At 47.0% G+C, this 24666-nt stretch overlaps 1 protein-coding gene and 32 non-coding genes across 33 annotated transcripts; all 33 read right to left on the bottom strand.

The window, feature by feature from the left end:
* Nucleotides 1-267: 267 nt before the first annotated feature.
* Nucleotides 268-340, bottom strand: Trnak-cuu (transfer RNA lysine (anticodon CUU)). Its single transcript has one exon. It is a non-coding gene; the product is annotated as a tRNA-Lys (tRNA).
* Nucleotides 341-779: 439 nt separating this feature from the next.
* Trnar-ucg (transfer RNA arginine (anticodon UCG)) lies at nucleotides 780-852 on the bottom strand. The gene has a single exon. It is a non-coding gene; the product is annotated as a tRNA-Arg (tRNA).
* A 554-nt stretch (nucleotides 853-1406) lies between these two features.
* Nucleotides 1407-1478, bottom strand: Trnat-agu (transfer RNA threonine (anticodon AGU)). The gene has a single exon. It is a non-coding gene; the product is annotated as a tRNA-Thr (tRNA).
* Nucleotides 1479-1796: 318 nt separating this feature from the next.
* Nucleotides 1797-1869, bottom strand: Trnak-cuu (transfer RNA lysine (anticodon CUU)). The gene has a single exon. It is a non-coding gene; the product is annotated as a tRNA-Lys (tRNA).
* Nucleotides 1870-2308: 439 nt separating this feature from the next.
* Trnar-ucg (transfer RNA arginine (anticodon UCG)) lies at nucleotides 2309-2381 on the bottom strand. The gene has a single exon. It is a non-coding gene; the product is annotated as a tRNA-Arg (tRNA).
* A 560-nt stretch (nucleotides 2382-2941) lies between these two features.
* Trnat-agu (transfer RNA threonine (anticodon AGU)) lies at nucleotides 2942-3013 on the bottom strand. The gene has a single exon. It is a non-coding gene; the product is annotated as a tRNA-Thr (tRNA).
* A 318-nt stretch (nucleotides 3014-3331) lies between these two features.
* Trnae-cuc (transfer RNA glutamic acid (anticodon CUC)) lies at nucleotides 3332-3404 on the bottom strand. The gene has a single exon. It is a non-coding gene; the product is annotated as a tRNA-Glu (tRNA).
* A 439-nt stretch (nucleotides 3405-3843) lies between these two features.
* Trnar-ucg (transfer RNA arginine (anticodon UCG)) lies at nucleotides 3844-3916 on the bottom strand. Its single transcript has one exon. It is a non-coding gene; the product is annotated as a tRNA-Arg (tRNA).
* Nucleotides 3917-4476: 560 nt separating this feature from the next.
* Nucleotides 4477-4548, bottom strand: Trnat-agu (transfer RNA threonine (anticodon AGU)). The gene has a single exon. It is a non-coding gene; the product is annotated as a tRNA-Thr (tRNA).
* Nucleotides 4549-4866: 318 nt separating this feature from the next.
* On the bottom strand, nucleotides 4867-4939 carry Trnak-cuu (transfer RNA lysine (anticodon CUU)). Its single transcript has one exon. It is a non-coding gene; the product is annotated as a tRNA-Lys (tRNA).
* A 1075-nt stretch (nucleotides 4940-6014) lies between these two features.
* On the bottom strand, nucleotides 6015-6086 carry Trnat-agu (transfer RNA threonine (anticodon AGU)). The gene has a single exon. It is a non-coding gene; the product is annotated as a tRNA-Thr (tRNA).
* Nucleotides 6087-6404: 318 nt separating this feature from the next.
* Nucleotides 6405-6477, bottom strand: Trnae-cuc (transfer RNA glutamic acid (anticodon CUC)). Its single transcript has one exon. It is a non-coding gene; the product is annotated as a tRNA-Glu (tRNA).
* Nucleotides 6478-6916: 439 nt separating this feature from the next.
* Trnar-ucg (transfer RNA arginine (anticodon UCG)) lies at nucleotides 6917-6989 on the bottom strand. The gene has a single exon. It is a non-coding gene; the product is annotated as a tRNA-Arg (tRNA).
* A 565-nt stretch (nucleotides 6990-7554) lies between these two features.
* On the bottom strand, nucleotides 7555-7626 carry Trnat-agu (transfer RNA threonine (anticodon AGU)). Its single transcript has one exon. It is a non-coding gene; the product is annotated as a tRNA-Thr (tRNA).
* A 318-nt stretch (nucleotides 7627-7944) lies between these two features.
* Nucleotides 7945-8017, bottom strand: Trnak-cuu (transfer RNA lysine (anticodon CUU)). Its single transcript has one exon. It is a non-coding gene; the product is annotated as a tRNA-Lys (tRNA).
* Nucleotides 8018-8456: 439 nt separating this feature from the next.
* On the bottom strand, nucleotides 8457-8529 carry Trnar-ucg (transfer RNA arginine (anticodon UCG)). Its single transcript has one exon. It is a non-coding gene; the product is annotated as a tRNA-Arg (tRNA).
* Nucleotides 8530-9080: 551 nt separating this feature from the next.
* On the bottom strand, nucleotides 9081-9152 carry Trnat-agu (transfer RNA threonine (anticodon AGU)). Its single transcript has one exon. It is a non-coding gene; the product is annotated as a tRNA-Thr (tRNA).
* A 318-nt stretch (nucleotides 9153-9470) lies between these two features.
* On the bottom strand, nucleotides 9471-9543 carry Trnak-cuu (transfer RNA lysine (anticodon CUU)). The gene has a single exon. It is a non-coding gene; the product is annotated as a tRNA-Lys (tRNA).
* A 439-nt stretch (nucleotides 9544-9982) lies between these two features.
* On the bottom strand, nucleotides 9983-10055 carry Trnar-ucg (transfer RNA arginine (anticodon UCG)). Its single transcript has one exon. It is a non-coding gene; the product is annotated as a tRNA-Arg (tRNA).
* A 551-nt stretch (nucleotides 10056-10606) lies between these two features.
* Trnat-agu (transfer RNA threonine (anticodon AGU)) lies at nucleotides 10607-10678 on the bottom strand. The gene has a single exon. It is a non-coding gene; the product is annotated as a tRNA-Thr (tRNA).
* A 318-nt stretch (nucleotides 10679-10996) lies between these two features.
* Nucleotides 10997-11069, bottom strand: Trnak-cuu (transfer RNA lysine (anticodon CUU)). Its single transcript has one exon. It is a non-coding gene; the product is annotated as a tRNA-Lys (tRNA).
* A 1066-nt stretch (nucleotides 11070-12135) lies between these two features.
* Nucleotides 12136-12207, bottom strand: Trnat-agu (transfer RNA threonine (anticodon AGU)). Its single transcript has one exon. It is a non-coding gene; the product is annotated as a tRNA-Thr (tRNA).
* Nucleotides 12208-12525: 318 nt separating this feature from the next.
* On the bottom strand, nucleotides 12526-12598 carry Trnak-cuu (transfer RNA lysine (anticodon CUU)). Its single transcript has one exon. It is a non-coding gene; the product is annotated as a tRNA-Lys (tRNA).
* Nucleotides 12599-13661: 1063 nt separating this feature from the next.
* Trnat-agu (transfer RNA threonine (anticodon AGU)) lies at nucleotides 13662-13733 on the bottom strand. Its single transcript has one exon. It is a non-coding gene; the product is annotated as a tRNA-Thr (tRNA).
* Nucleotides 13734-14051: 318 nt separating this feature from the next.
* Trnak-cuu (transfer RNA lysine (anticodon CUU)) lies at nucleotides 14052-14124 on the bottom strand. Its single transcript has one exon. It is a non-coding gene; the product is annotated as a tRNA-Lys (tRNA).
* A 439-nt stretch (nucleotides 14125-14563) lies between these two features.
* Trnar-ucg (transfer RNA arginine (anticodon UCG)) lies at nucleotides 14564-14636 on the bottom strand. The gene has a single exon. It is a non-coding gene; the product is annotated as a tRNA-Arg (tRNA).
* A 557-nt stretch (nucleotides 14637-15193) lies between these two features.
* Trnat-agu (transfer RNA threonine (anticodon AGU)) lies at nucleotides 15194-15265 on the bottom strand. The gene has a single exon. It is a non-coding gene; the product is annotated as a tRNA-Thr (tRNA).
* Nucleotides 15266-15583: 318 nt separating this feature from the next.
* Nucleotides 15584-15656, bottom strand: Trnak-cuu (transfer RNA lysine (anticodon CUU)). The gene has a single exon. It is a non-coding gene; the product is annotated as a tRNA-Lys (tRNA).
* A 5130-nt stretch (nucleotides 15657-20786) lies between these two features.
* On the bottom strand, nucleotides 20787-21536 carry LOC126095373 (translation initiation factor IF-2-like). Its single transcript, XM_049910178.1, has one exon. The coding sequence runs from the start codon at nucleotides 21534-21536 to the stop codon at nucleotides 20787-20789; it is 750 nt and encodes a 249-aa protein (XP_049766135.1).
* Nucleotides 21537-22750: 1214 nt separating this feature from the next.
* Nucleotides 22751-22823, bottom strand: Trnak-cuu (transfer RNA lysine (anticodon CUU)). Its single transcript has one exon. It is a non-coding gene; the product is annotated as a tRNA-Lys (tRNA).
* A 439-nt stretch (nucleotides 22824-23262) lies between these two features.
* Nucleotides 23263-23335, bottom strand: Trnar-ucg (transfer RNA arginine (anticodon UCG)). The gene has a single exon. It is a non-coding gene; the product is annotated as a tRNA-Arg (tRNA).
* A 545-nt stretch (nucleotides 23336-23880) lies between these two features.
* Trnat-agu (transfer RNA threonine (anticodon AGU)) lies at nucleotides 23881-23952 on the bottom strand. The gene has a single exon. It is a non-coding gene; the product is annotated as a tRNA-Thr (tRNA).
* Nucleotides 23953-24273: 321 nt separating this feature from the next.
* On the bottom strand, nucleotides 24274-24346 carry Trnak-cuu (transfer RNA lysine (anticodon CUU)). Its single transcript has one exon. It is a non-coding gene; the product is annotated as a tRNA-Lys (tRNA).
* Nucleotides 24347-24666: the final 320 nt, after the last annotated feature.

Below are 24666 nucleotides of genomic sequence, written 5' to 3'. Positions count from 1 at the left end.
AGCCCTTCAGCTCGAAACGCACCGCATGAGCGACCATTATTTGCATTTCGTTGGCACAGCTGCTGCTTTCCTACACATCTCACACCATATCGATGTACAAATTAAATTCCAAAACAAATTTATTTCATTTCAGAGTTACTTTCAGCTTCAAATACCGTTCCTCTGATATTCATCCGAAGCTAGGCATCGTCGTAACCCGTTACGTTCATCACGCAAGGCTCACGAGAGGGGCGCATGTTGGATCCGCGTAGACACAAAATTTTGAGGCGCCCAGCGTGGGGCTCGAACCCACGACCCTGAGATTAAGAGTCTCATGCTCTACCGACTGAGCTAGCCGGGCTGTACACAAGGGTTACGAGCCATACAATACTGATTTGACCTGCGACCATCTATTGAAGATTCTTTTGACTACAGCTTATTTCCTGCTGCCACAAATCAGCTACAATCCTATTTAATGAAAAATTGTCTCCGAAAGGCATCAAATCTGCTTGAAATGATACGTGGCTATCAGCACCATTATTCAACACACATGCTCGACTGTGCGCAGACGCCTGTGGCGTAGCCCTTGGGTCCTGAATCAGATGCAGTAGTTGCAACAAAAACTCTCCTGAACGGCACTGTGCCGAAAATTTCGCTACAGATCACCCTTGTGTTGCTTGTGCTTCAGGTAGACGCCGGTTTTGCAGCCAGGAAGCGGACAGCAGCTACTTTCAACTAGTTTTGCAGTACTCAAACAACACACTAAAATAGCATGCATCTTTTTCAGAACAGGAAAAACTCGACTGTGACAGGATTCGAACCTGCAATCTTCCGATCCGAAGTCTGACGCCTTATCCATTAGGCCACACGGTCACTGGCGCAATATGCTTCCCCACACACACCTCATTTTCACCATTTGTACACTTGGCGGAATGAATTTCCCATCTTTGACCCAGTTCTCCATCTCAAATTTTAGTACTAAAAGTGCGACGCTACTTCTTGCTGTGTCCCATCGCAAGTTACATTCAAGCCCTTATGACGCTGATCAAACAAGAGGTGGCAAATCAGCTTCAATCGCTTAGTGCCATCTCAGTCGCTTGCGGAAGGTACCTCACCTTAAGTGATACAATGGCGAGTTGTCGCTATTACCAAAGCGCCGCCGCCGCCGCCGCCGACGACGACGACGATGATAATCGCGAGGGTCTTTATCAGGGGTAGAAAATACATCACAAGAACTAAGTATTTCACGTCGGCATTCACCGGAGACTGCCAAAAGCAGCAGTGTCTGGTGCCCACTTTAATAGCACCATTCACACTATACATTTGCGAGAGCATTTCTTAAATACCGCACCCATTCATAATTTTTTTTATCCTTGACCGCTTTTTTCGAAAGGGCCACGGTGGGAGGGGCTGTTACAAAATTCATTTGCCTCCTGTGAGGATCGAACTCACGACCTCTGGTTTACTAGACCAGCGCTCTGCCACAGAGCTAAGGAGGCGCCTCCTAGCGCGCTTTTCGGGTACTTTGTTCTTACAGACTAGTGAATCGGAGCCCTTCAGCTCGAAACGCACCGCATGAGCGACCATTATTTGCATTTCGTTAGCACAGCTGCTGCTTTCCTACACATCTCACACCATATCGATGTACAAATTAAATTCCAAAACAAATTTATTTCATTTCAGAGTTACTTTCAGCTTCAAATACCGTTCCTCTGATATTCATCCGAAGCTAGGCATCGTCGTAACCCGTTACGTTCATCACGCAAGGCTCACGAGAGGGGCGCATGTTGGATCCGCGTAGACACAAAATTTTGAGGCGCCCAGCGTGGGGCTCGAACCCACGACCCTGAGATTAAGAGTCTCATGCTCTACCGACTGAGCTAGCCGGGCTGTACACAAGGGTTACGAGCCATACAATACTGATTTGACCTGCGACCATCTATTGAAGATTCTTTTGACTACAGCTTATTTCCTGCTGCCACAAATCAGCTACAATCCTATTTAATGAAAAATTGTCTCCGAAAGGCATCAAATCTGCTTGAAATGATACGTGGCTATCAGCACCATTATTCAACACACATGCTCGACTGTGCGCAGACGCCTGTGGCGTAGCCCTTGGGTCCTGAATCAGATGCAGTAGTTGCAACAAAAACTCTCCTGAACGGCACTGTGCCGAAAATTTCGCTACAGATCACCCTTGTGTCGCTTGTGCTTCAGGTAGACGCCGGTTTTGCAGCCAGGAAGCGGACAGCAGCTACTTTCAACTAGTTTTGCAGTACTCAAACAACACACTAAAACAGCATGCATCTTTTGCAGAACAGGAAAAACTCGACCGTGACAGGATTCGAACCTGCAATCTTCCGATCCGAAGTCCGACGCCTTATCCATTAGGCCACACGGTCACTGGCGCAATATGCTTCCCCACACACACCTCATTTTCACCATTTGTACACTTGGCGGAATGAATTTCCCATCTTTGACCCAGTTCTCCATCTCAAATTTTAGTACTAAAAGTGCGACGCTACTTCTTGCTGTGTCCCATCGCAAGTTACATTCAAGCCCTTATGACGCTGATCAAACAAGAGGTGGCAAATCAGCTTCAATCGCTTAGTGCCATCTCAGTCGCTTGCGGAAGGTACCTCACCTTAAGTGATACAATGGCGAGTTGTCGCTATTACCAAAGCGCCGCCGCCGCCGCCGCCGACGACGACGACGACGACGATGATAATCGCGAGGGTCTTTATCAGGGGTAGAAAATACATCACAAGAACTAAGTATTTCACGTCGGCATTCACCGGAGACTGCCAAAAGCAGCAGTGTCTGGTGCCCACTTTAATAGCACCATTCACACTATTCATTTGCGAGAGCATTTCTTAAATACCGCACCCATTCATAATTTTTTTTATCCTTGACCGCTTTTTTCGAAAGGGCCACGGTGGGAGGGGCTGTTACAAAATTCATTTGCCTCCTGTGAGGATCGAACTCACGACCTCTGGTTTACTAGACCAGCGATCTGCCACTGAGCTAAGGAGGCGCCTCCTAGCGCGCTTTTCGGGTACTTTGTTCTTACAGACTAGTGAATCGGAGCCCTTCAGCTCGAAACGCACCGCATGAGCGACCATTATTTGCATTTCGTTAGCACAGCTGCTGCTTTCCTACACATCTCACACCATATCGATGTACAAATTAAATTCCAAAACAAATTTATTTCATTTCAGAGTTACTTTCAGCTTCAAATACCGTTCCTCTGATATTCATCCGAAGCTAGGCATCGTCGTAACCCGTTACGTTCATCACGCAAGGCTCACGAGAGGGGCGCATGTTGGATACGCGTAGACACAAAATTTTGAGGCGCCCAGCGTGGGGCTCGAACCCACGACCCTGAGATTGAGAGTCTCATGCTCTACCGACTGAGCTAGCCGGGCTGTACACAAGGGTTACGAGCCATACAATACTGATTTGACCTGCGACCATCTATTGAAGATTCTTTTGACTACAGCTTATTTCCTGCTGCCACAAATCAGCTACAATCCTATTTAATGAAAAATTGTCTCCGAAAGGCATCAAATCTGCTTGAAATGATACGTGGCTATCAGCACCATTATTCAACACACATGCTCGACTGTGCGCAGACGCCTGTGGCGTAGCCCTTGGGTCCTGAATCAGATGCAGTAGTTGCAACAAAAACTCTCCTGAACGGCACTGTGCCGAAAATTTCGCTACAGATCACCCTTGTGTTGCTTGTGCTTCAGGTAGACGCCGGTTTTGCAGCCAGGAAGCGGACAGCAGCTACTTTCAACTAGTTTTGCAGTACTCAAACAACACACTAAAACAGCATGCATCTTTTGCAGAACAGGAAAAACTCGACCGTGACAGGATTCGAACCTGCAATCTTCCGATCCGAAGTCCGACGCCTTATCCATTAGACCACACGGTCACTGGCGCAATATGCTTCCCCACACACACCTCATTTTCACCACTTGTACACTTGGCGGAATGAATTTCCCATCTTTGACCCAGTTCTCCATCTCAAATTTTAGTACTAAAAGTGCGACGCTACTTCTTGCTGTGTCCCATCGCAAGTTACATTCAAGCCCTTATGACGCTGATCAAACAAGAGGTGGCAAATCAGCTTCAATCGCTTAGTGCCATCTCAGTCGCTTGCGGAAGGTACCTCACCTTAAGTGATACAATGGCGAGTTGTCGCTATTACCAAAGCGCCGCCGCCGCCGCCGCCGCCGACGACGACGACGACGATGATAATCGCGAGGGTCTTTATCAGGGGTAGAAAATACATCACAAGAACTAAGTATTTCACGTCGGCATTCACCGGAGACTGCCAAAAGCAGCAGTGTCTGGTGCCCACTTTAATAGCACCATTCACACTATACATTTGCGAGAGCATTTCTTAAATACCGCACCCATTCATAATTTTTTTTATCCTTGACCGCTTTTTTCGAAAGGGCCACGGTGGGAGGGGCTGTTACAAAATTCATTTGCCTCCTGTGAGGATCGAACTCACGACCTCTGGTTTACTAGACCAGCGCTCTGCCACAGAGCTAAGGAGGCGCCTCCTAGTGCACTTTTCGGGTACTTTGTTCTTACAGACTAGTGAATCGGAGCCCTTCAGCTCGAAACGCACCGCATGAGCGACCATTATTTGCATTTCGTTAGCACAGCTGCTGCTTTCCTACACATCTCACACCATATCGATGTACAAATTAAATTCCAAAACAAATTTATTTCATTTCAGAGTTACTTTCAGCTTCAAATACCGTTCCTCTGATATTCATCCGAAGCTAGGCATCGTCGTAACCCGTTACGTTCATCACGCAAGGCTCACGAGAGGGGCGCATGTTGGATCCGCGTAGACACAAAATTTTGAGGCGCCCAGCGTGGGGCTCGAACCCACGACCCTGAGATTAAGAGTCTCATGCTCTACCGACTGAGCTAGCCGGGCTGTACACAAGGGTTACGAGCCATACAATACTGATTTGACCTGCGACCATCTATTGAAGATTCTTTTGACTACAGCTTATTTCCTGCTGCCACAAATCAGCTACAATCCTATTTAATGAAAAATTGTCTCCGAAAGGCATCAAATCTGCTTGAAATGATACGTGGCTATCAGCACCATTATTCAACACACATGCTCGACTGTGCGCAGACGCCTGTGGCGTAGCCCTTGGGTCCTGAATCAGATGCAGTAGTTCCAACAAAAACTCTCCTGAACGGCACTGTGCCGAAAATTTCGCTACAGATCACCCTTGTGTTGCTTGTGCTTCAGGTAGACGCCGGTTTTGCAGCCAGGAAGCGGACAGCAGCTACTTTCAACTAGTTTTGCAGTACTCAAACAACACACTAAAACAGCATGCATCTTTTTCAGAACAGGAAAAACTCGACTGTGACCGGATTCGAACCTGCAATCTTCAGATCCGAAGTCCGACGCCTTATCCATTAGGCCACACGGTCACTGGCGCAATATGCTTCCCCACACACACCTCATTTTCACCATTTGTACACTTGGCGGAATGAATTTCCCATCTTTGACCCAGTTCTCCATCTCAAATTTTAGTACTAAAAGTGCGACGCTACTTCTTGCTGTGTCCCATCGCAAGTTACATTCAAGCCCTTATGACGCTGATCAAACAAGAGGTGGCAAATCAGCTTCAATCGCTTAGTGCCATCTCAGTCGCTTGCGGAAGGTACCTCACCTTAAGTGATACAATGGCGAGTTGTCGCTATTACCAAAGCGCCGCCGCCGCCGCCGCCGCCGACGACGACGACGACGACGATGATAATCGCGAGGGTCTTTATCAGGGGTAGAAAATACATCACAAGAACTAAGTATTTCACGTCGGCATTCACCGGAGACTGCCAAAAGCAGCAGTGTCTGGTGCCCACTTTAATAGCACCATTCACACTATTCATTTGCGAGAGCATTTCTTAAATACCGCACCCATTCATAATTCTTTTTATCCTTGACCGCTTTTTTCGAAAGGGCCACGGTGGGAGGGGCTGTTACAAAATTCATTTGCCTCCTGTGAGGATCGAACTCACGACCTCTGGTTTACTAGACCAGCGCTCTGCCACTGAGCTAAGGAGGCGCCTCCTAGCGCGCTTTTCGGGTACTTTGTTCTTACAGACTAGTGAATCGGAGCCCTTCAGCTCGAAACGCACCGCATGAGCGACCATTATTTGCATTTCGTTAGCACAGCTGCTGCTTTCCTACACATCTCACACCATATCGATGTACAAATTAAATTCCAAAACAAATTTATTTCATTTCAGAGTTACTTTCAGCTTCAAATACCGTTCCTCTGATATTCATCCGAAGCTAGGCATCGTCGTAACCCGTTACGTTCATCACGCAAGGCTCACGAGAGGGGCGCATGTTGGATCCGCGTAGACACAAAATTTTGAGGCGCCCAGCGTGGGGCTCGAACCCACGACCCTGAGATTGAGAGTCTCATGCTCTACCGACTGAGCTAGCCGGGCTGTACACAAGGGTTACGAGCCATACAATACTGATTTGACCTGCGACCATCTATTGAAGATTCTTTTGACTACAGCTTATTTCCTGCTGCCACAAATCAGCTACAATCCTATTTAATGAAAAATTGTCTCCGAAAGGCATCAAATCTGCTTGAAATGATACGTGGCTATCAGCACCATTATTCAACACACATGCTCGACTGTGCGCAGACGCCTGTGGCGTAGCCCTTGGGTCCTGAATCAGATGCAGTAGTTGCAACAAAAACTCTCCTGAACGGCACTGTGCCGAAAATTTCGCTACAGATCACCCTTGTGTTGCTTGTGCTTCAGGTAGACGCCGGTTTTGCAGCCAGGAAGCGGACAGCAGCTACTTTCAACTAGTTTTGCAGTACTCAAACAACACACTAAAACAGCATGCATCTTTTGCAGAACAGGAAAAACTCGACCGTGACAGGATTCGAACCTGCAATCTTCGGATCCGAAGTCCGACGCCTTATCCATTAGGCCACACGGTCACTGGCGCAATATGCTTCCCCACACACACCTCATTTTCACCATTTGTACACTTGGCGGAATGAATTTCCCATCTTTGACCCAGTTCTCCATCTCAAATTTTAGTACTAAAAGTGCGACGCTACTTCTTGCTGTGTCCCATCGCAAGTTACATTCATGCCCTTATGACGCTGATCAAACAAGAGGTGGCAAATCAGCTTCAATCGCTTAGTGCCATCTCAGTCGCTTGCGGAAGGTACCTCACCTTAAGTGATACAATGGCGAGTTGTCGCTATTACCAAAGCGCCGCCGCCGCCGCCGCCGCCGCCGCCGCCGACGACGACGACGATGATAATCGCGAGGGTCTTTATCAGGGGTAGAAAATACATCACAAGAACTAAGTATTTCACGTCGGCATTCACCGGAGACTGCCAAAAGCAGCAGTGTCTGGTGCCCACTTTAATAGCACCATTCACACTATTCATTTGCGAGAGCATTTCTTAAATACCGCACCCATTCTAATTTTTTTTATCCTTGACCGCTTTCTTCGAAAGGGCCACGGTGGGAGGGGCTGTTACAAAATTCATTTGCCTCCTGTGAGGATCGAACTCACGACCTCTAGTTTACTAGACCAGCGCTCTGCCACTGAGCTAAGGAGGCGCCTCCTAGCGCGCTTTTCGGGTACTTTGTTCTTACAGACTAGTGAATCGGAGACCTTCAGCTCGAAACGCACCGCATGAGCGACCATTATTTGCATTTCGTTAGCACAGCTGCTGCTTTCCTACACATCTCACACCATATCGATGTACAAATTAAATTCCAAAACAAATTTATTTCATTTCAGAGTTACTTTCAGCTTCAAATACCGTTCCTCTGATATTCATCCGAAGCTAGGCATCGTCGTAACCCGTTACGTTCATCACGCAAGGCTCACGAGAGGGGCGCATGTTGGATCCGCGTAGACACAAAATTCTGAGCCGCCCAGCGTGGGGCTCGAACCCACGACCCTGAGATTAAGAGTCTCATGCTCTACCGACTGAGCTAGCCGGGCTGTACACAAGGGTTACGAGCCATACAATACTGATTTGACCTGCGACCATCTATTGAAGATTCTTTTGACTACAGCTTATTTCCTGCTGCCACAAATCAGCTAAAATCCTATTTAATGAAAAATTGTCTCCGAAAGGCATCAAATCTGCTTGAAATGATACGTGGCTATCAGCACCATTATTCAACACACATGCTCGACTGTGCGCAGACGCCTGTGGCGTAGCCCTTGGGTCCTGAATCAGATGCAGTAGTTGCAACAAAAACTCTCCTGAACGGCACTGTGCCGCAAATTTCGCTACAGATCACCCTTGTGTTGCTTGTGCTTCAGGTAGACGCCGGTTTTGCAGCCAGGAAGCGGACAGCAGCTACTTTCAACTAGTTTTGCAGTACTCAAACAACACACTAAAACAGCATGCATCTTTTGCAGAACAGGAAAAACTCGACCGTGACAGGATTCGAACCTGCAATCTTCCGATCCGAAGTCCGACGCCTTATCCATTAGGCCACACGGTCACTGGCGCAATATGCTTCCCCACACACACCTCATTTTCACCATTTGTACACTTGGCGGAATGAATTTCCCATCTTTGACCCAGTTCTCCATCTCAAATTTTAGTACTAAAAGTGCGACGCTACTTCTTGCTGTGTCCCATCGCAAGTTACATTCAAGCCCTTATGACGCTGATCAAACAAGAGGTGGCAAATCAGCTTCAATCGCTTAGTGCCATCTCAGTCGCTTGCGGAAGGTACCTCACCTTAAGTGATACAATGGCGAGTTGTCGCTATTACCAAAGCGCCGCCGCCGCCGCCGACGACGACGACGATGATAAACGCGAGGGTCTTTATCAGGGGTAGAAAATACATCACAAGAACTAAGTATTTCACGTCGGCATTCACCGGAGACTGCCAAAAGCAGCAGTGTCTGGTGCCCACTTTAATAGCACCATTCACACTATTCATTTGCGAGAGCATTTCTTAAATACCGCAACCATTCATAATTTTTTTTATCCTTGACCGCTTTCTTCGAAAGGGCCACGGTGGGAGGGGCTGTTACAAAATTCATTTGCCTCCTGTGAGGATCGAACTCACGACCTCTAGTTTACTAGACCAGCGCTCTGCCACTGAGCTAAGGAGGCGCCTCCTAGCGCGCTTTTCGGGTACTTTGTTCTTACAGACTAGTGAATCGGAGACCTTCAGCTCGAAACGCACCGCATGAGCGACCATTATTTGCATTTCGTTAGCACAGCTGCTGCTTTCCTACACATCTCACACCATATCGATGTACAAATTAAATTCCAAAACAAATTTATTTCATTTCAGAGTTACTTTCAGCTTCAAATACCGTTCCTCTGATATTCATCCGAAGCTAGGCATCGTCGTAACCCGTTACGTTCATCACGCAAGGCTCACGAGAGGGGCGCATGTTGGATCCGCGTAGACACAAAATTCTGAGCCGCCCAGCGTGGGGCTCGAACCCACGACCCTGAGATTAAGAGTCTCATGCTCTACCGACTGAGCTAGCCGGGCTGTACACAAGGGTTACGAGCCATACAATACTGATTTGACCTGCGACCATCTATTGAAGATTCTTTTGACTACAGCTTATTTCCTGCTGCCACAAATCAGCTAAAATCCTATTTAATGAAAAATTGTCTCCGAAAGGCATCAAATCTGCTTGAAATGATACGTGGCTATCAGCACCATTATTCAACACACATGCTCGACTGTGCGCAGACGCCTGTGGCGTAGCCCTTGGGTCCTGAATCAGATGCAGTAGTTGCAACAAAAACTCTCCTGAACGGCACTGTGCCGCAAATTTCGCTACAGATCACCCTTGTGTTGCTTGTGCTTCAGGTAGACGCCGGTTTTGCAGCCAGGAAGCGGACAGCAGCTACTTTCAACTAGTTTTGCAGTACTCAAACAACACACTAAAACAGCATGCATCTTTTGCAGAACAGGAAAAACTCGACCGTGACAGGATTCGAACCTGCAATCTTCCGATCCGAAGTCCGACGCCTTATCCATTAGGCCACACGGTCACTGGCGCAATATGCTTCCCCACACACACCTCATTTTCACCATTTGTACACTTGGCGGAATGAATTTCCCATCTTTGACCCAGTTCTCCATCTCAAATTTTAGTACTAAAAGTGCGACGCTACTTCTTGCTGTGTCCCATCGCAAGTTACATTCAAGCCCTTATGACGCTGATCAAACAAGAGGTGGCAAATCAGCTTCAATCGCTTAGTGCCATCTCAGTCGCTTGCGGAAGGTACCTCACCTTAAGTGATACAATGGCGAGTTGTCGCTATTACCAAAGCGCCGCCGCCGCCGACGACGACGACGACGATGATAAACGCGAGGGTCTTTATCAGGGGTAGAAAATACATCACAAGAACTAAGTATTTCACGTCGGCATTCACCGGAGACTGCCAAAAGCAGCAGTGTCTGGTGCCCACTTTAATAGCACCATTCACACTATTCATTTGCGAGAGCATTTCTTAAATACCGCAACCATTCATAATTTTTTTTATCCTTGACCGCTTTTTTCGAAAGGGCCACGGTGGGAGGGGCTGTTACAAAATTCATTTGCCTCCTGTGAGGATCGAACTCACGACCTCTGGTTTACTAGACCAGCGCTCTGCCACTGAGCTAAGGAGGCGCCTCCTAGCGCGCTTTTCGGGTACTTTGTTCTTACAGACTAGTGAATCGGAGACCTTCAGCTCGAAACGCACCGCATGAGCGACCATTATTTGCATTTCGTTAGCACAGCTGCTGCTTTCCTACACATCTCACAACATATCGATGTACAAATTAAATTCCAAAACAAATTTATTTCATTTCAGAGTTACTTTCAGCTTCAAATACCGTTCCTCTGATATTCATCCGAAGCTAGGCATCGTCGTAACCCGTTACGTTCATCACGCAAGGCTCACGAGAGGGGCGCATGTTGGATCCGCGTAGACACAAAATTTTGAGGCGCCCAGCGTGGGGCTCGAACCCACGACCCTGAGATTAAGAGTTTCATGCTCTACCGACTGAGCTAGCCGGGCTGTACACAAGGGTTACGAGCCATATAATACTGATTTGACCTGCGACCATCTATTGAAGATTCTTTTGACTACAGCTTATTTCCTGCTGCCACAAATCAGCTACAATCCTATTTAATGAAAAACTGTCTCCGAAAGGCATCAAATCTGCTTGAAATGATACGTGGCTATCAGCACCATTATTCAACACACATGCTCGACTGTGCGCAGACGCCTGTGGCGTAGCCCTTGGGTCCTGAATCAGATGCAGTAGTTGCAACAAAAACTCTCCTGAACGGCACTGTGCCGAAAATTTCGCTACAGATCACCCTTGTGTTGCTTGTGCTTCAGGTAGACGCCGGTTTTGCAGCCAGGAAGCGGACAGCAGCTACTTTCAACTAGTTTTGCAGTACTCAAACAACACACTAAAACAGCATGCATCTTTTGCAGAACAGGAAAAACTCGACCGTGACAGGATTCGAACCTGCAATTTTCCGATCTGAAGTCCGACGCCTTATCCATTAGGCCACACGGTCACTGGCGCAATATGCTTCCCCACACACACCTCATTTTCACCATTTGTACACTTGGCGGAATGAATTTCCCATCTTTGACCCAGTTCTCCATCTCAAATTTTAGTACTAAAAGTGCGACGCTACTTCTTGCTGTGTCCCATCGCAAGTTACATTCAAGCCCTTATGACGCTGATCAAACAAGAGGTGGCAAATCAGCTTCAATCGCTTAGTGCCATCTCAGTCGCTTGCGGAAGGTACCTCACCTTAAGTGATACAATGGCGAGTTGTCGCTATTACCAAAGCGCCGCCGCCGCCGACGACGACGACGACGACGACGATAATCGCGAGGGTCTTTATCAGGGGTAGAAAATACATCACAAGAACTAAGTATTTCACGTCGGCATTCACCGGAGACTGCCAAAAGCAGCAGTGTCTGGTGCCCACTTTAATAGCACCATTCACACTATTCATTTGCGAGAGCATTTCTTAAATACCGCAACCATTCATAATTTTTTTTATCCTTGACCGCTTTTTTCGAAAGGGCCACGGTGGGAGGGGCTGTTACAAAATTCATTTGCCTCCTGTGAGGATCGAACTCACGACCTCTGGTTTACTAGACCAGCGCTCTGCCACTGAGCTAAGGAGGCGCCTCCTAGCGCGCTTTTCGGGTACTTTGTTCTTACAGACTAGTGAATCGGAGACCTTCAGCTCGAAACGCACCGCATGAGCGACCATTATTTGCATTTCGTTAGCACAGCTGCTGCTTTCCTACACATCTCACAACATATCGATGTACAAATTAAATTCCAAAACAAATTTATTTCATTTCAGAGTTACTTTCAGCTTCAAATACCGTTCCTCTGATATTCATCCGAAGCTAGGCATCGTCGTAACCCGTTACGTTCATCACGCAAGGCTCACGAGAGGGGCGCATGTTGGATCCGCGTAGACACAAAATTTTGAGGCGCCCAGCGTGGGGCTCGAACCCACGACCCTGAGATTAAGAGTTTCATGCTCTACCGACTGAGCTAGCCGGGCTGTACACAAGGGTTACGAGCCATACAATACTGATTTGACCTGCGACCATCTATTGAAGATTCTTTTGACTACAGCTTATTTCCTGCTGCCACAAATCAGCTACAATCCTATTTAATGAAAAACTGTCTCCGAAAGGCATCAAATCTGCTTGAAATGATACGTGGCTATCAGCACCATTATTCAACACACATGCTCGACTGTGCGCAGACGCCTGTGGCGTAGCCCTTGGGTCCTGAATCAGATGCAGTAGTTGCAACAAAAACTCTCCTGAACGGCACTGTGCCGAAAATTTCGCTACAGATCACCCTTGTGTTGCTTGTGCTTCAGGTAGACGCCGGTTTTGCAGCCAGGAAGCGGACAGCAGCTACTTTCAACTAGTTTTGCAGTACTCAAACAACACACTAAAACAGCATGCATCTTTTGCAGAACAGGAAAAACTCGACCGTGACAGGATTCGAACCTGCAATTTTCCGATCTGAAGTCCGACGCCTTATCCATTAGGCCACACGGTCACTGGCGCAATATGCTTCCCCACACACACCTCATTTTCACCATTTGTACACTTGGCGGAATGAATTTCCCATCTTTGACCCAGTTCTCCATCTCAAATTTTAGTACTAAAAGTGCGACGCTACTTCTTGCTGTGTCCCATCGCAAGTTACATTCAAGCCCTTATGACGCTGATCAAACAAGAGGTGGCAAATCAGCTTCAATCGCTTAGTGCCATCTCAGTCGCTTGCGGAAGGTACCTCACCTTAAGTGATACAATGGCGAGTTGTCGCTATTACCAAAGCGCCGCCGCCGCCGCCGACGACGACGACGACGATAATCGCGAGGGTCTTTATCAGGGGTAGAAAATACATCACAAGAACTAAGTATTTCACGTCGGCATTCACCGGAGACTGCCAAAAGCAGCAGTGTCTGGTGCCCACTTTAATAGCACCATTCACACTATTCATTTGCGAGAGCATTTCTTAAATACCGCACCCATTCATAATTTTTTTTATCCTTGACCGCTTTTTTCGAAAGGGCCACGGTGGGAGGGGCTGTTACAAAATTCATTTGCCTCCTGTGAGGATCGAACTCACGACCTCTGGTTTACTAGACCAGCGCTCTGCCACTGAGCTAAGGAGGCGCCTCCTAGCGCGCTTTTCGGGTACTTTGTTCTTACAGACTAGTGAATCGGAGACCTTCAGCTCGAAACGCACCGCATGAGCGACCATTATTTGCATTTCGTTAGCACAGCTGCTGCTTTCCTACACATCTCACACCATATCGATGTACAAATTAAATTCCAAAACAAATTTATTTCATTTCAGAGTTACTTTCAGCTTCAAATACCGTTCCTCTGATATTCATCCGAAGCTAGGCATCGTCGTAACCCGTTACGTTCATCACGCAAGGCTCACGAGAGGGGCGCATGTTCGATCCGCGTAGACACAAAATTCTGAGCCGCCCAGCGTGGGGCTCGAACCCACGACCCTGAGATTAAGAGTCTCATGCTCTACCGACTGAGCTAGCCGGGCTGTACACAAGGGTTACGAGCCATACAATACTGATTTGACCTGCGACCATCTATTGAAGATTCTTTTGACTACAGCTTATTTCCTGCTGCCACAAATCAGCTAAAATCCTATTTAATGAAAAATTGTCTCCGAAAGGCATCAAATCTGCTTGAAATGATACGTGGCTATCAGCACCATTATTCAACACACATGCTCGACTGTGCGCAGACGCCTGTGGCGTAGCCCTTGGGTCCTGAATCAGATGCAGTAGTTGCAACAAAAACTCTCCTGAACGGCACTGTGCCGCAAATTTCGCTACAGATCACCCTTGTGTTGCTTGTGCTTCAGGTAGACGCCGGTTTTGCAGCCAGGAAGCGGACAGCAGCTACTTTCAACTAGTTTTGCAGTACTCAAACAACACACTAAAACAGCATGCATCTTTTGCAGAACAGGAAAAACTCGACCGTGACAGGATTCGAACCTGCAATCTTCCGATCCGAAGTCCGACGCCTTATCCATTAGGCCACACGGTCACTGGCGCAATATGCTTCCCCACACACACCTCATTTTCACCATTTGTACACTTGGCGGAATGAATTTCCCATCTTTGACCCAGTTCTCCATCTCAAATTTTAGTACTAAAAGTGCGACGCTACTTCTTGCTGTGTCCCATCGCAAGTTACATTCAAGCCCTTATGACGCTGATCAAACAAGAGGTGGCAAATCAGCTTCAATCGCTTAGTGCCATCTCAGTCGCTTGCGGAAGGTACCTCACCTTAAGTGATACAATGGCGAGTTGTCGCTATTACCAAAGCGCCGCCGCCGCCGCCGACGACGACGACGACGACGATGATAAACGCGAGGGTCTTTATCAGGGGTAGAAAATACATCACAAGAACTAAGTATTTCACGTCGGCATTCACCGGAGACTGCCAAAAGCAGCAGTGTCTGGTGCCCACTTTAATAGCACCATTCACACTATTCATTTGCGAGAGCATTTCTTAAATACCGCAACCATTCATAATTTTTTTTATCCTTGACCGCTTTTTTCGAAAGGGCCACGGTGGGAGGGGCTGTTACAAAATTCATTTGCCTCCTGTGAGGATCGAACTCACGACCTCTGGTTTACTAGACCAGCGCTCTGCCACTGAGCTAAGGAGGCGCCTCCTAGCGCGCTTTTCGGGTACTTTGTTCTTACAGACTAGTGAATCGGAGACCTTCAGCTCGAAACGCACCGCATGAGCGACCATTATTTGCATTTCGTTAGCACAGCTGCTGCTTTCCTACACATCTCACAACATATCGATGTACAAATTAAATTCCAAAACAAATTTATTTCATTTCAGAGTTACTTTCAGCTTCAAATACCGTTCCTCTGATATTCATCCGAAGCTAGGCATCGTCGTAACCCGTTACGTTCATCACGCAAGGCTCACGAGAGGGGCGCATGTTGGATCCGCGTAGACACAAAATTTTGAGGCGCCCAGCGTGGGGCTCGAACCCACGACCCTGAGATTAAGAGTTTCATGCTCTACCGACTGAGCTAGCCGGGCTGTACACAAGGGTTACGAGCCATACAATACTGATTTGACCTGCGACCATCTATTGAAGATTCTTTTGACTACAGCTTATTTCCTGCTGCCACAAATCAGCTACAATCCTATTTAATGAAAAACTGTCTCCGAAAGGCATCAAATCTGCTTGAAATGATACGTGGCTATCAGCACCATTATTCAACACACATGCTCGACTGTGCGCAGACGCCTGTGGCGTAGCCCTTGGGTCCTGAATCAGATGCAGTAGTTGCAACAAAAACTCTCCTGAACGGCACTGTGCCGAAAATTTCGCTACAGATCACCCTTGTGTTGCTTGTGCTTCAGGTAGACGCCGGTTTTGCAGCCAGGAAGCGGACAGCAGCTACTTTCAACTAGTTTTGCAGTACTCAAACAACACACTAAAACAGCATGCATCTTTTGCAGAACAGGAAAAACTCGACCGTGACAGGATTCGAACCTGCAATTTTCCGATCTGAAGTCCGACGCCTTATCCATTAGGCCACACGGTCACTGGCGCAATATGCTTCCCCACACACACCTCATTTTCACCATTTGTACACTTGGCGGAATGAATTTCCCATCTTTGACCCAGTTCTCCATCTCAAATTTTAGTACTAAAAGTGCGACGCTACTTCTTGCTGTGTCCCATCGCAAGTTACATTCAAGCCCTTATGACGCTGATCAAACAAGAGGTGGCAAATCAGCTTCAATCGCTTAGTGCCATCTCAGTCGCTTGCGGAAGGTACCTCACCTTAAGTGATACAATGGCGAGTTGTCGCTATTACCAAAGCGCCGCCGCCGCCGCCGCCGACGACGTCGACGATAATCGCGAGGGTCTTTATCAGGGGTAGAAAATACATCACAAGAACTAAGTATTTCACGTCGGCATTCACCGGAGACTGCCAAAAGCTGCAGTGTCTGGTGCCCACTTTAATAGCACCATTCACACTATTCATTTGCGAGAGCATTTCTTAAATACCGCACCCATTCATAATTTTTTTTATCCTTGACCGCTTTTTTCGAAAGGGCCACGGTGGGAGGGGCTGTTACAAAATTCATTTGCCTCCTGTGAGGATCGAACTCACGACCTCTGGTTTACTAGACCAGCGCTCTGCCACTTTTTTTTTTTTTTATTTTTTTTTTTTTTACGCCTTAACCACTTTTTTTTTTTTTTTAACCGTTACACCATTTTTTTTTTTTACTCTGCGCAGGCCCTCCTTGCGCAGCTCGTTTTTGTTTAAAGCGAGCGGGGCAGGCAGATGGCGGCAAGGTGGGCAGGGGTCAATTAGTCAGAGGCCTGGCCACGGTGCCGCCCCCATACCCGTCATCACTCACATTGATTGTAAGGAAACATTGATTTTTTTTTAATTTTTTTTTTTGTGCCTTTATTTTTTTTATTTTTTATTTATGTATTTATTTATATATTTTTTTATTTATATATATTGGAAAAGCATCAATATGGGACTGGAGCCAGATCATTCCGTTGATACATAAACGGGTGAAGGTTTCAGAGCTCGAACAGCTATCCAATACCTGTTCTAGTGAATGCAATATGAAGCATATTACCGTACTTGCGACGGTGATCCGCGTAGTTTCTAATTTTAGTATATTCCGTTTCCATGTGTAACTGAAACTCGCTGTAATCTTCGCCCGTCAGCCGATTGAAGACATGACTGGTATATTGGCCCAACAGCCACATGACAGCATTATTTTTAGTTGGCGGAAAATATTTGACGTCTGGTCTGTGCAGTAAGTTCGTGTCGATGTTATTTTCAGAAGTCCGAGTTATAAGGGCGACTTTTTGACGAACCCATTGCCAATTGCGCATGCGGTGACTGCAAGTATATCTGTGGGGAACAGTATCCACTTGGTGACAATCTGGACAATGGGCTGTGTCGCTTAGCCCAATCGCATGCAGGCGCTCATTTGTGCTGATAATGTTGTTCACCGTTTTATACCATGTCGACCTGACCAAAGACGGAAGTACACTGCTGCTGATGTTCGCCCACAGGACATCCCAATTGACTCCAGTGTGCTTTTGTTCGATTTTGTTCTTGCCCTCATATTGTTTCCTGTGCTCCAGAATGGCCTTGGCAGTTAAAGGTCGACGTTGGAGAAGGACCTCGCTTAAGTAGCTCTTTTCCAGATAATATGTGCGGATGTGGGAGAGCTGGTAGTCGATCGTCTGCACATTGATGGGCGGTTCTACGCTTTTCGGCGCGACTGCCTCAAACAACTTTGCCGTAAGGGTGTCAGAGTAGTTTTGGATTAAGGATGTCATCCGTTTAATGTACAAAGCCATTGCTTTGGCGTTCAGATCGGTCAGACCCAGACCGCCATGCAGAGGGTCGAGAGTCACAGTCTTCACGTCAACTCGAAATATTTCCCCCCGCCACAGAAAATTGGTCAACTGGCTCATTATCTGTTTGGCTATGACAGTGGGGATTGGAAAGACCTGTGCCACATAATATGCTCGCGACAGGATACATGTATTTATAAATTTAACCCTCTGTATTTGGTCCATACTGCGATAAACGTTATCTATTAAAGCACCCTTGACTTTGAACAAGACATCCCGCCAATTTGCCGTTATCATCCTTTGTGGAGGGACCGTCAGTATCGTCCCAAGAGATTTGTGTTCCGTAACATGGGTAGCCCATTCTAGGCCGACATCGTCAAGTCCCCTTATACGCAGAAATTTGCTTTTAGTTTCGTTCATTTTTGCGCCAGAAGCGGAACAATAGCGCCTGAGGTCTGCCTCCAGTACAATCACATCATCCCTGTTCCTCACGACGATGCCGACATCATCAGCATATGCCCCAACAGCAGTTTTCTTCCCGGCGATCGTTATGCCCGTCATGTGCTCATGTACTAGCCGCAGCAATGGTTCTAGGGAGATGACAAAGAGCAACATGGAAAGGGGGCTTCCTTGGGGGACACCCCTTGCGATGGTAATTGGTCTTGTGAGCTGGCAGTTAACGGAGATCGTGGCGGCCAGACCAGTGATCATATTGCGCACGACAGCGATGGAGTCATGCCCGAAGCCCATCCTCCGCATCGTTTCGAAGAGGTATTTATGGCTGACACTATCAAATGCTTTATAAAAATCGAGAAAAAGGAGGCCGCAATTAATGGTGCTGGCAGACGACAGAGCGACGATATCTCTATATTGTGCTGTAGTCTGAAATATTGATCGCCTATAAGCACAAGTTTGCTGTTGCCCAATTATGTTTGCGGTCAACGGCATCATTCGATTGTTTAAAGCTCTCGCAATAATCTTATAATCTGAATTAAGAAGAGAAATCGGCCGGAAGTTGTTAATCTTTTTACATCCCTTATTTTTAGGAATCAACACGATTTTACATTCTTTAAGTTCTGATGGTACAAACTTTCCCCGCAGGACGTCGTTAACGGCTTGTGTCAACTTATCACCTATGATACCCCAATATCGTTGATAGAATTCGACCGGAAGGCCATCAGGGCCCGGCGATTTACTTTTAGGGGAGCCGCGAATTAATTCAAGGACTTCATCTGGACTAAAAGCTGAAAATAAGCTGGCGTTATCGTCGGCAGTAATTGTGGAGGTTGTAAACGCAAATAACTCATCCAAATCGTCCTCTTGCGTTGCTTCTGCCTCATACAGAGCACTGTAATACCTGTGGATTTCTCTGATGATCTCGTTTTGCACAGTGAGGACAGTACCGTTTTCTAATTTAAGTTCGTCCATGAATATCCGTCGTCGGTTCTTGCGATGTTTAATCAGATGATATAACGCAGCCGTTTCGTCCTCGCTAACGGATCTGGCTTTTGACTTAAGTTTAAGACCCTCCAGTTGTTTTCTCTTTAAGCTTAATAATGTCGCTTTAATTTTCTTGATGTCGGACAGGCGCCTGTCTGAGCCATCTGCCTGATCATACAAATCCCTTAAGACCATGTAGTAAAATTCCATTGTACGGTGAACTGCCCGAGATCTCTCTATACTATAAGATATAATTACTTTCCGTAATTTGGGCTTCGCCTTGCGGGTCCACCACTCCAAAACACTCGGAAAGTTGTGTACAGAGCGCAAGCAAAATTCCCAAGCTGTCTTTAATTCGACCTCGAGCTCGTCGTCTGGTAAAAGGCCGACATTCATGCTCCACTGATTCCTAAACCAGTGAGTTGGTTGCCGGTCTAAGTTTATGCAGGCACTCACACTACAGTGGTCAGAGAAGCTGACTGGAGTGATTTCCACTTGTAGCAAATTCCTCACTATGTGACTTGACATATAGATTCTATCAATCCTGCTACTGGAATTATGTGAAATGTGCGTGTATTTCACAAGCGTGGGATACTTAACTTCCCACGCGTCCCTCAGTTTCATTTGGGAAACAAGAAAGTTTAATTCAGGGGAATAATTAATATTGGGGGATTGATCTTTATGGTGCAATACACAATTAAAATCGCCGGCAATGATCAAGTTTGGCGAGTCTCTCCGCAGTAAGTAAATGATATCCTCCTTAAAGAACTTCGATCTGTCAGCGCGCCGTGTACTTCCAGATGGTGCATACAGATTGATTACACTGACGCCCATGATATTCACGCCTATGCCCCGTCCAGAGTCTAACTTTTCGACATCGGTTATAGGTATTCCTTCCCTAACTAAAATCGCTGTGCCAGCACTGAATTCAGGAGCGAAATTGAGTATTGCAACATAGCCGGGAATGTTAAGTTGCCATGTTGCAACCTCCTGTAAAAGGGCAATATCTGTACCAGAGTCAAACAAAAATTGTTTTAATAAAGCAAGTTTTAACTCTGACGTAATCCTATTGATATTAAGGGAGGTGATAGTATAGGCCTGTAGCATATAGGTAATGAGATGTAAAAGTATAACAAAACGATGGCATCGAGCTCAAGAGTGCCAGGTGCAGAATTAAAAAAGGTATAATGTGAGCAGCCATGAGAGGATTATTGGATCAAGAAGCAAAATAAAAACGATAACAAGTGATACACTACGAATCATAAGCCGGTTGTAGCAAAAAAAACGACACAGTGAATGCTGCGAACCATAACCGGATAAAAGGATAGAAGAAACACGATTGCAACCTTAGGCGACAGCATGGAACAAGCCTTGTACCAACGGAATTACTACTGTGGAGGATGGGCTTCGCCGAGTTCTTTGCTGTTGTCATCACCGGATCGTTCCCTCACAATTTCATAACTAATATTTCGGGATACTACATCCGCTTGCGAGGAAGTGGAATTTCCCTTGTTGCGAGGAGCGGAGAGACTTGGCTGTGGATTGAGCCTTCGTCGTGGGGCGTTTTGAGGTCCCGAAGTTTTTGTGGATTCTTTGAGACGCGGTCGTGTCATTGTCGCAGCACTGCCGCCGGCAGCTGGCAGGTTGGTAAACACTTGCACTTGTTTACTTCCGCCCGAAACTTGTTGTCGGGCGTCAGCTGTAGCGCGTTGTTGACACAACACTTCCTCACTGTGTGCGCGTTGTAGCGGCTGTTGTCCTTCGGGCGCGGCACTCAAAATTGGAGGTTCCTGTTCATGACCCGGCGTCTCAGAATTCGGCATCCCCTCAAGTCCATCCGCACTGGCGTCAAAATCGACCCGCATAACATCATCTGGTACTAAATCCTCCGCGGTTGATGGTTTTGGTTTCCGGGCTGCAGGAGTCGCGGGAGATACTTCCTCATCTGACTGCTCATCACTACGTTCCAGCGGCCTTTTCTTTTGCTGAGATTCACTTTCAAGACAAACTGGCGCAGCAGTTTGCCGTCCTACGAGTGGTGGAAACGCATCAGCAGTTATGGGCGGGGTCTCGGAGGTAGTTGCCTGGGGAGCATCAACATCAGGGTCTGCAGAAGAACCAGAAGTATCTACTGCCATTACCTCGTTAAGCGTTAATCTACGCCGCGGCTGGAGATTATTTTTTAAGACAAAAACTCGGCGGGGGCAGTCCTGACGAAGATGGCCTAGTTCATTGCAGATATGACAGGTGGGGGCTTGACCAGAATATATAATGTGAGCCTTATAACCGTCAACCGTGATGTGAGAAGGAATGTTCATTTTTACTTCCATGTCCACAGATCTAATCCCATTGAAACATTGTAATTTGTAGCGAGACGACCACTTTTCGTTGACAATTTCTTTAACCTCACCAAACTTAGAAAGTGCATCTTTAATTTTAGCATTGTCAATCTCTATGGGCAAGTTAAGTACTCTAACTGTCTGAATCGATGTATCGGCACGTGTTACAGTAACCATACTAGTGGTGCCGTCGCGATGAACAAAAGGGACTTGTTTGCCGATTTTTTCAATAAGTCGATCAACTGCTACTGGACTGAGAAACTTGACAAACACGCAATAACGATCAGAATCTAGCTGGGTGGTGTGCACAGAATCAGAAGTGATGCCTATTACCTCGGTTAGCCAGTCGTGAATCTCGAGGGCGGTCGGTTGAACTCGGCGGGTATCCTTGTCAAAGCCAAAAACCAGGGTGTTTTTCCGGATGGTGGTAGACATGGCGCTGCAGCTGTATGGAATCCGGTCAAGTCCGAATCCCGTACAAGATCGGCAAGTTGCTGACGAAAAGGACGACCACAAAAAAAAAAAAAAAAGTACAATGCACGTGAATCACTCGGAACACAGAAACACACAACGGCAAACAGTAAACACTGGCAACGACACCGGCGACGCGGAGCAACCAGCTAGCACGTCCGACCGCGGCGACAGCGAAAGCCGGAATAACCACTCGGCCACGACTGCCACTGAGCTAAGGAGGCGCCTCCTAGCGCGCTTTTCGGGTACTTTGTTCTTACAGACTAGGGAATCGGAGACCTTCATCTCGAAACGCACCGCATGAGCGACCATTCTTTGCATTTCGTTAGCACAGCTGCTGCTTTCCTGCACATCTCACACCATATCGATGTACAAATTAAATTCCAAAACAAATTTATTTCATTTCAGAGTTACTTTCAGCTTCAAATACCGTTCCTCTGATATTCATCCGAAGCTAGGCATCGTCGTAACCCGTTACGTTCATCACGCAAGGCTCACGAGAGGGGCGCATGTTCGATCCGCGTAGACACAAAATTCTGAGCCGCCAAGCGTGGGGCTCGAACCCACGACCCTGAGATTAAGAGTCTCATGCTCTACCGACTGAGCTAGCCGGGCTGTACACAAGGGTTACGAGCCATACAATACTGATTTGACCTGCGACCATCTATTGAAGATTCTTTTGACTACAGCTTATTTCCTGCTGCCACAAATCAGCTACAATCCTATTTAATGAAAAATTGTCTCCGAAAGGCATCAAATCTGCTTGAAATGATACGTGGCTATCAGCACCATTATTCAACACACATGCTCGACTGTGCGCAGACGCCTGTGGCGTAGCCCTTGGGTCCTGAATCAGATGCAGTAGTTGCAACAAAAACTCTCCTGAACGGCACTGTGCGGAAAATTTCGTTACAGATCACCCTTGTGTTGCTTGTGCTTCAGGTAGACGCCGGTTTTGCAGCCAGGAAGCGGACAGCAGCTACTTTCAACTAGTTTTGCAGTACTCAAACAACACACTAAAACAGCATGCATCTTTTGCAGAACAGGAAAAACTCGACCGTGACAGGATTCGAACCTGCAATCTTCCGATCCGAAGTCCGACGCCTTATCCATTAGGCCACACGGTCACTGGCGCAATATGCGTCCCCACACACACCTCATTTTCACCATTTGTACACTTGGCGGAATGAATTTCCCATCTTTGACCCAGTTCTCCATCTCAAATTTTAGTACTAAAAGTGCGACGCTACTTCTTGCTGTGTCCCATCGCAAGTTACATTCAAGCCCTTATGACGCTGATCAAACAAGAGGTGGCAAATCAGCTTCAATCGCTTAGTGCCATCTCAGTCGCTTGCGGAAGGTACCTCACCTTAAGTGATACAATGGCGAGTTGTCGCTATTACCAAAGCGCCGCCGCCGCCAACGACGACGACGACAATCGCGAGGGTCTTTATCAGGGGTAGAAAATACATCACAAGAACTAAGTATTTCACGTCGGCATTCTCCGGAGACTGCCTAAAGCAGCAGTTTCTGGTGCCCACTTTAATAGCACCATTCACACTATTCATTTGCGAGAGCATTTCTTAAATACCGCACCCATTCATAATTTTTTTTATCCTTGACCGCTTTTTTCGAAAATGCCACGGTGGGAGGGGCTGTTACAAAATTCATTTGCCGCCTGTGAGGATCGAACTCACGACCTCTGGTTTACTAGACCAGCGCTCTGCCACTGAGATAAGGAGGCGCCTCCTAGCGGACTTATAGGATACTTTGTTCTTACAAACTAGTGAATCGGAGCCCTTCAGCTCGAAACGCACCGCATGAGCGACCATTATTTACATTTAGTTAGCACAGCTGCTGCTTTCCTACACATCTCACACTATATCGATGTACAACTAAAATTGCAAAACAACACATTTATTTCATTTCAGAGTCACTTTCAGCTTCAAATACCGTTCCTCTGATATTCATACGAAGCTAGGCATCGTCGTAACCCGTTACGTTCATTACGCAAGGCTCACGAGAGGGGCGCATGTTGGATCCGCGTAGACACAAAATTTTGCGCCGCCCAGCGTGGGGCTCGAACCCACGACCCTGAGATTAAGAGTCTCATGCTCTACCGACTGAGCTAGCCGGGCTGCACGCAACGCGTTACGAGCCATACAATACTGATGTGACCTGCGACCATCTATTGAAGATTCTTTTGACTACAGCTTATTTCCTGCTGCCACAAATCAGCTACAATCCTATTCAATGAAAAATTGTCTCCGAAAGGCATCAAATCTGCATGAAATGATACGTGGCTATCAGCACCATTATTCAACACACATGCTCGACTGTGCGCAGACGCCTGTGGCGTAGCCCTTGGCTCCTGAATCAGATGCAGTAGTTCCAACAAAAACTCTCCTGAACGGCACTGTGCCGAAAACTTCGCTACAGATCACCCTTGTCTTGCTTG

Source organism: Schistocerca cancellata, chromosome 8, assembly GCF_023864275.1.
Source record: "Schistocerca cancellata isolate TAMUIC-IGC-003103 chromosome 8, iqSchCanc2.1, whole genome shotgun sequence".
Lineage (NCBI taxonomy): Eukaryota > Metazoa > Arthropoda > Insecta > Orthoptera > Acrididae > Schistocerca > Schistocerca cancellata.
The sequence above is the reverse complement of the archived record's forward strand: the minus strand, read 5'-3'. Positions and strand labels throughout refer to the sequence as shown.

Bases quoted from the DNA above. Each gene is read 5' to 3' on its own strand.
- LOC126095373 (XM_049910178.1), bottom strand. From the start codon at position 21,536: ATGGCAGTAGATACTTCTGGTTCTTCTGCAGACCCTGATGTTGATGCT.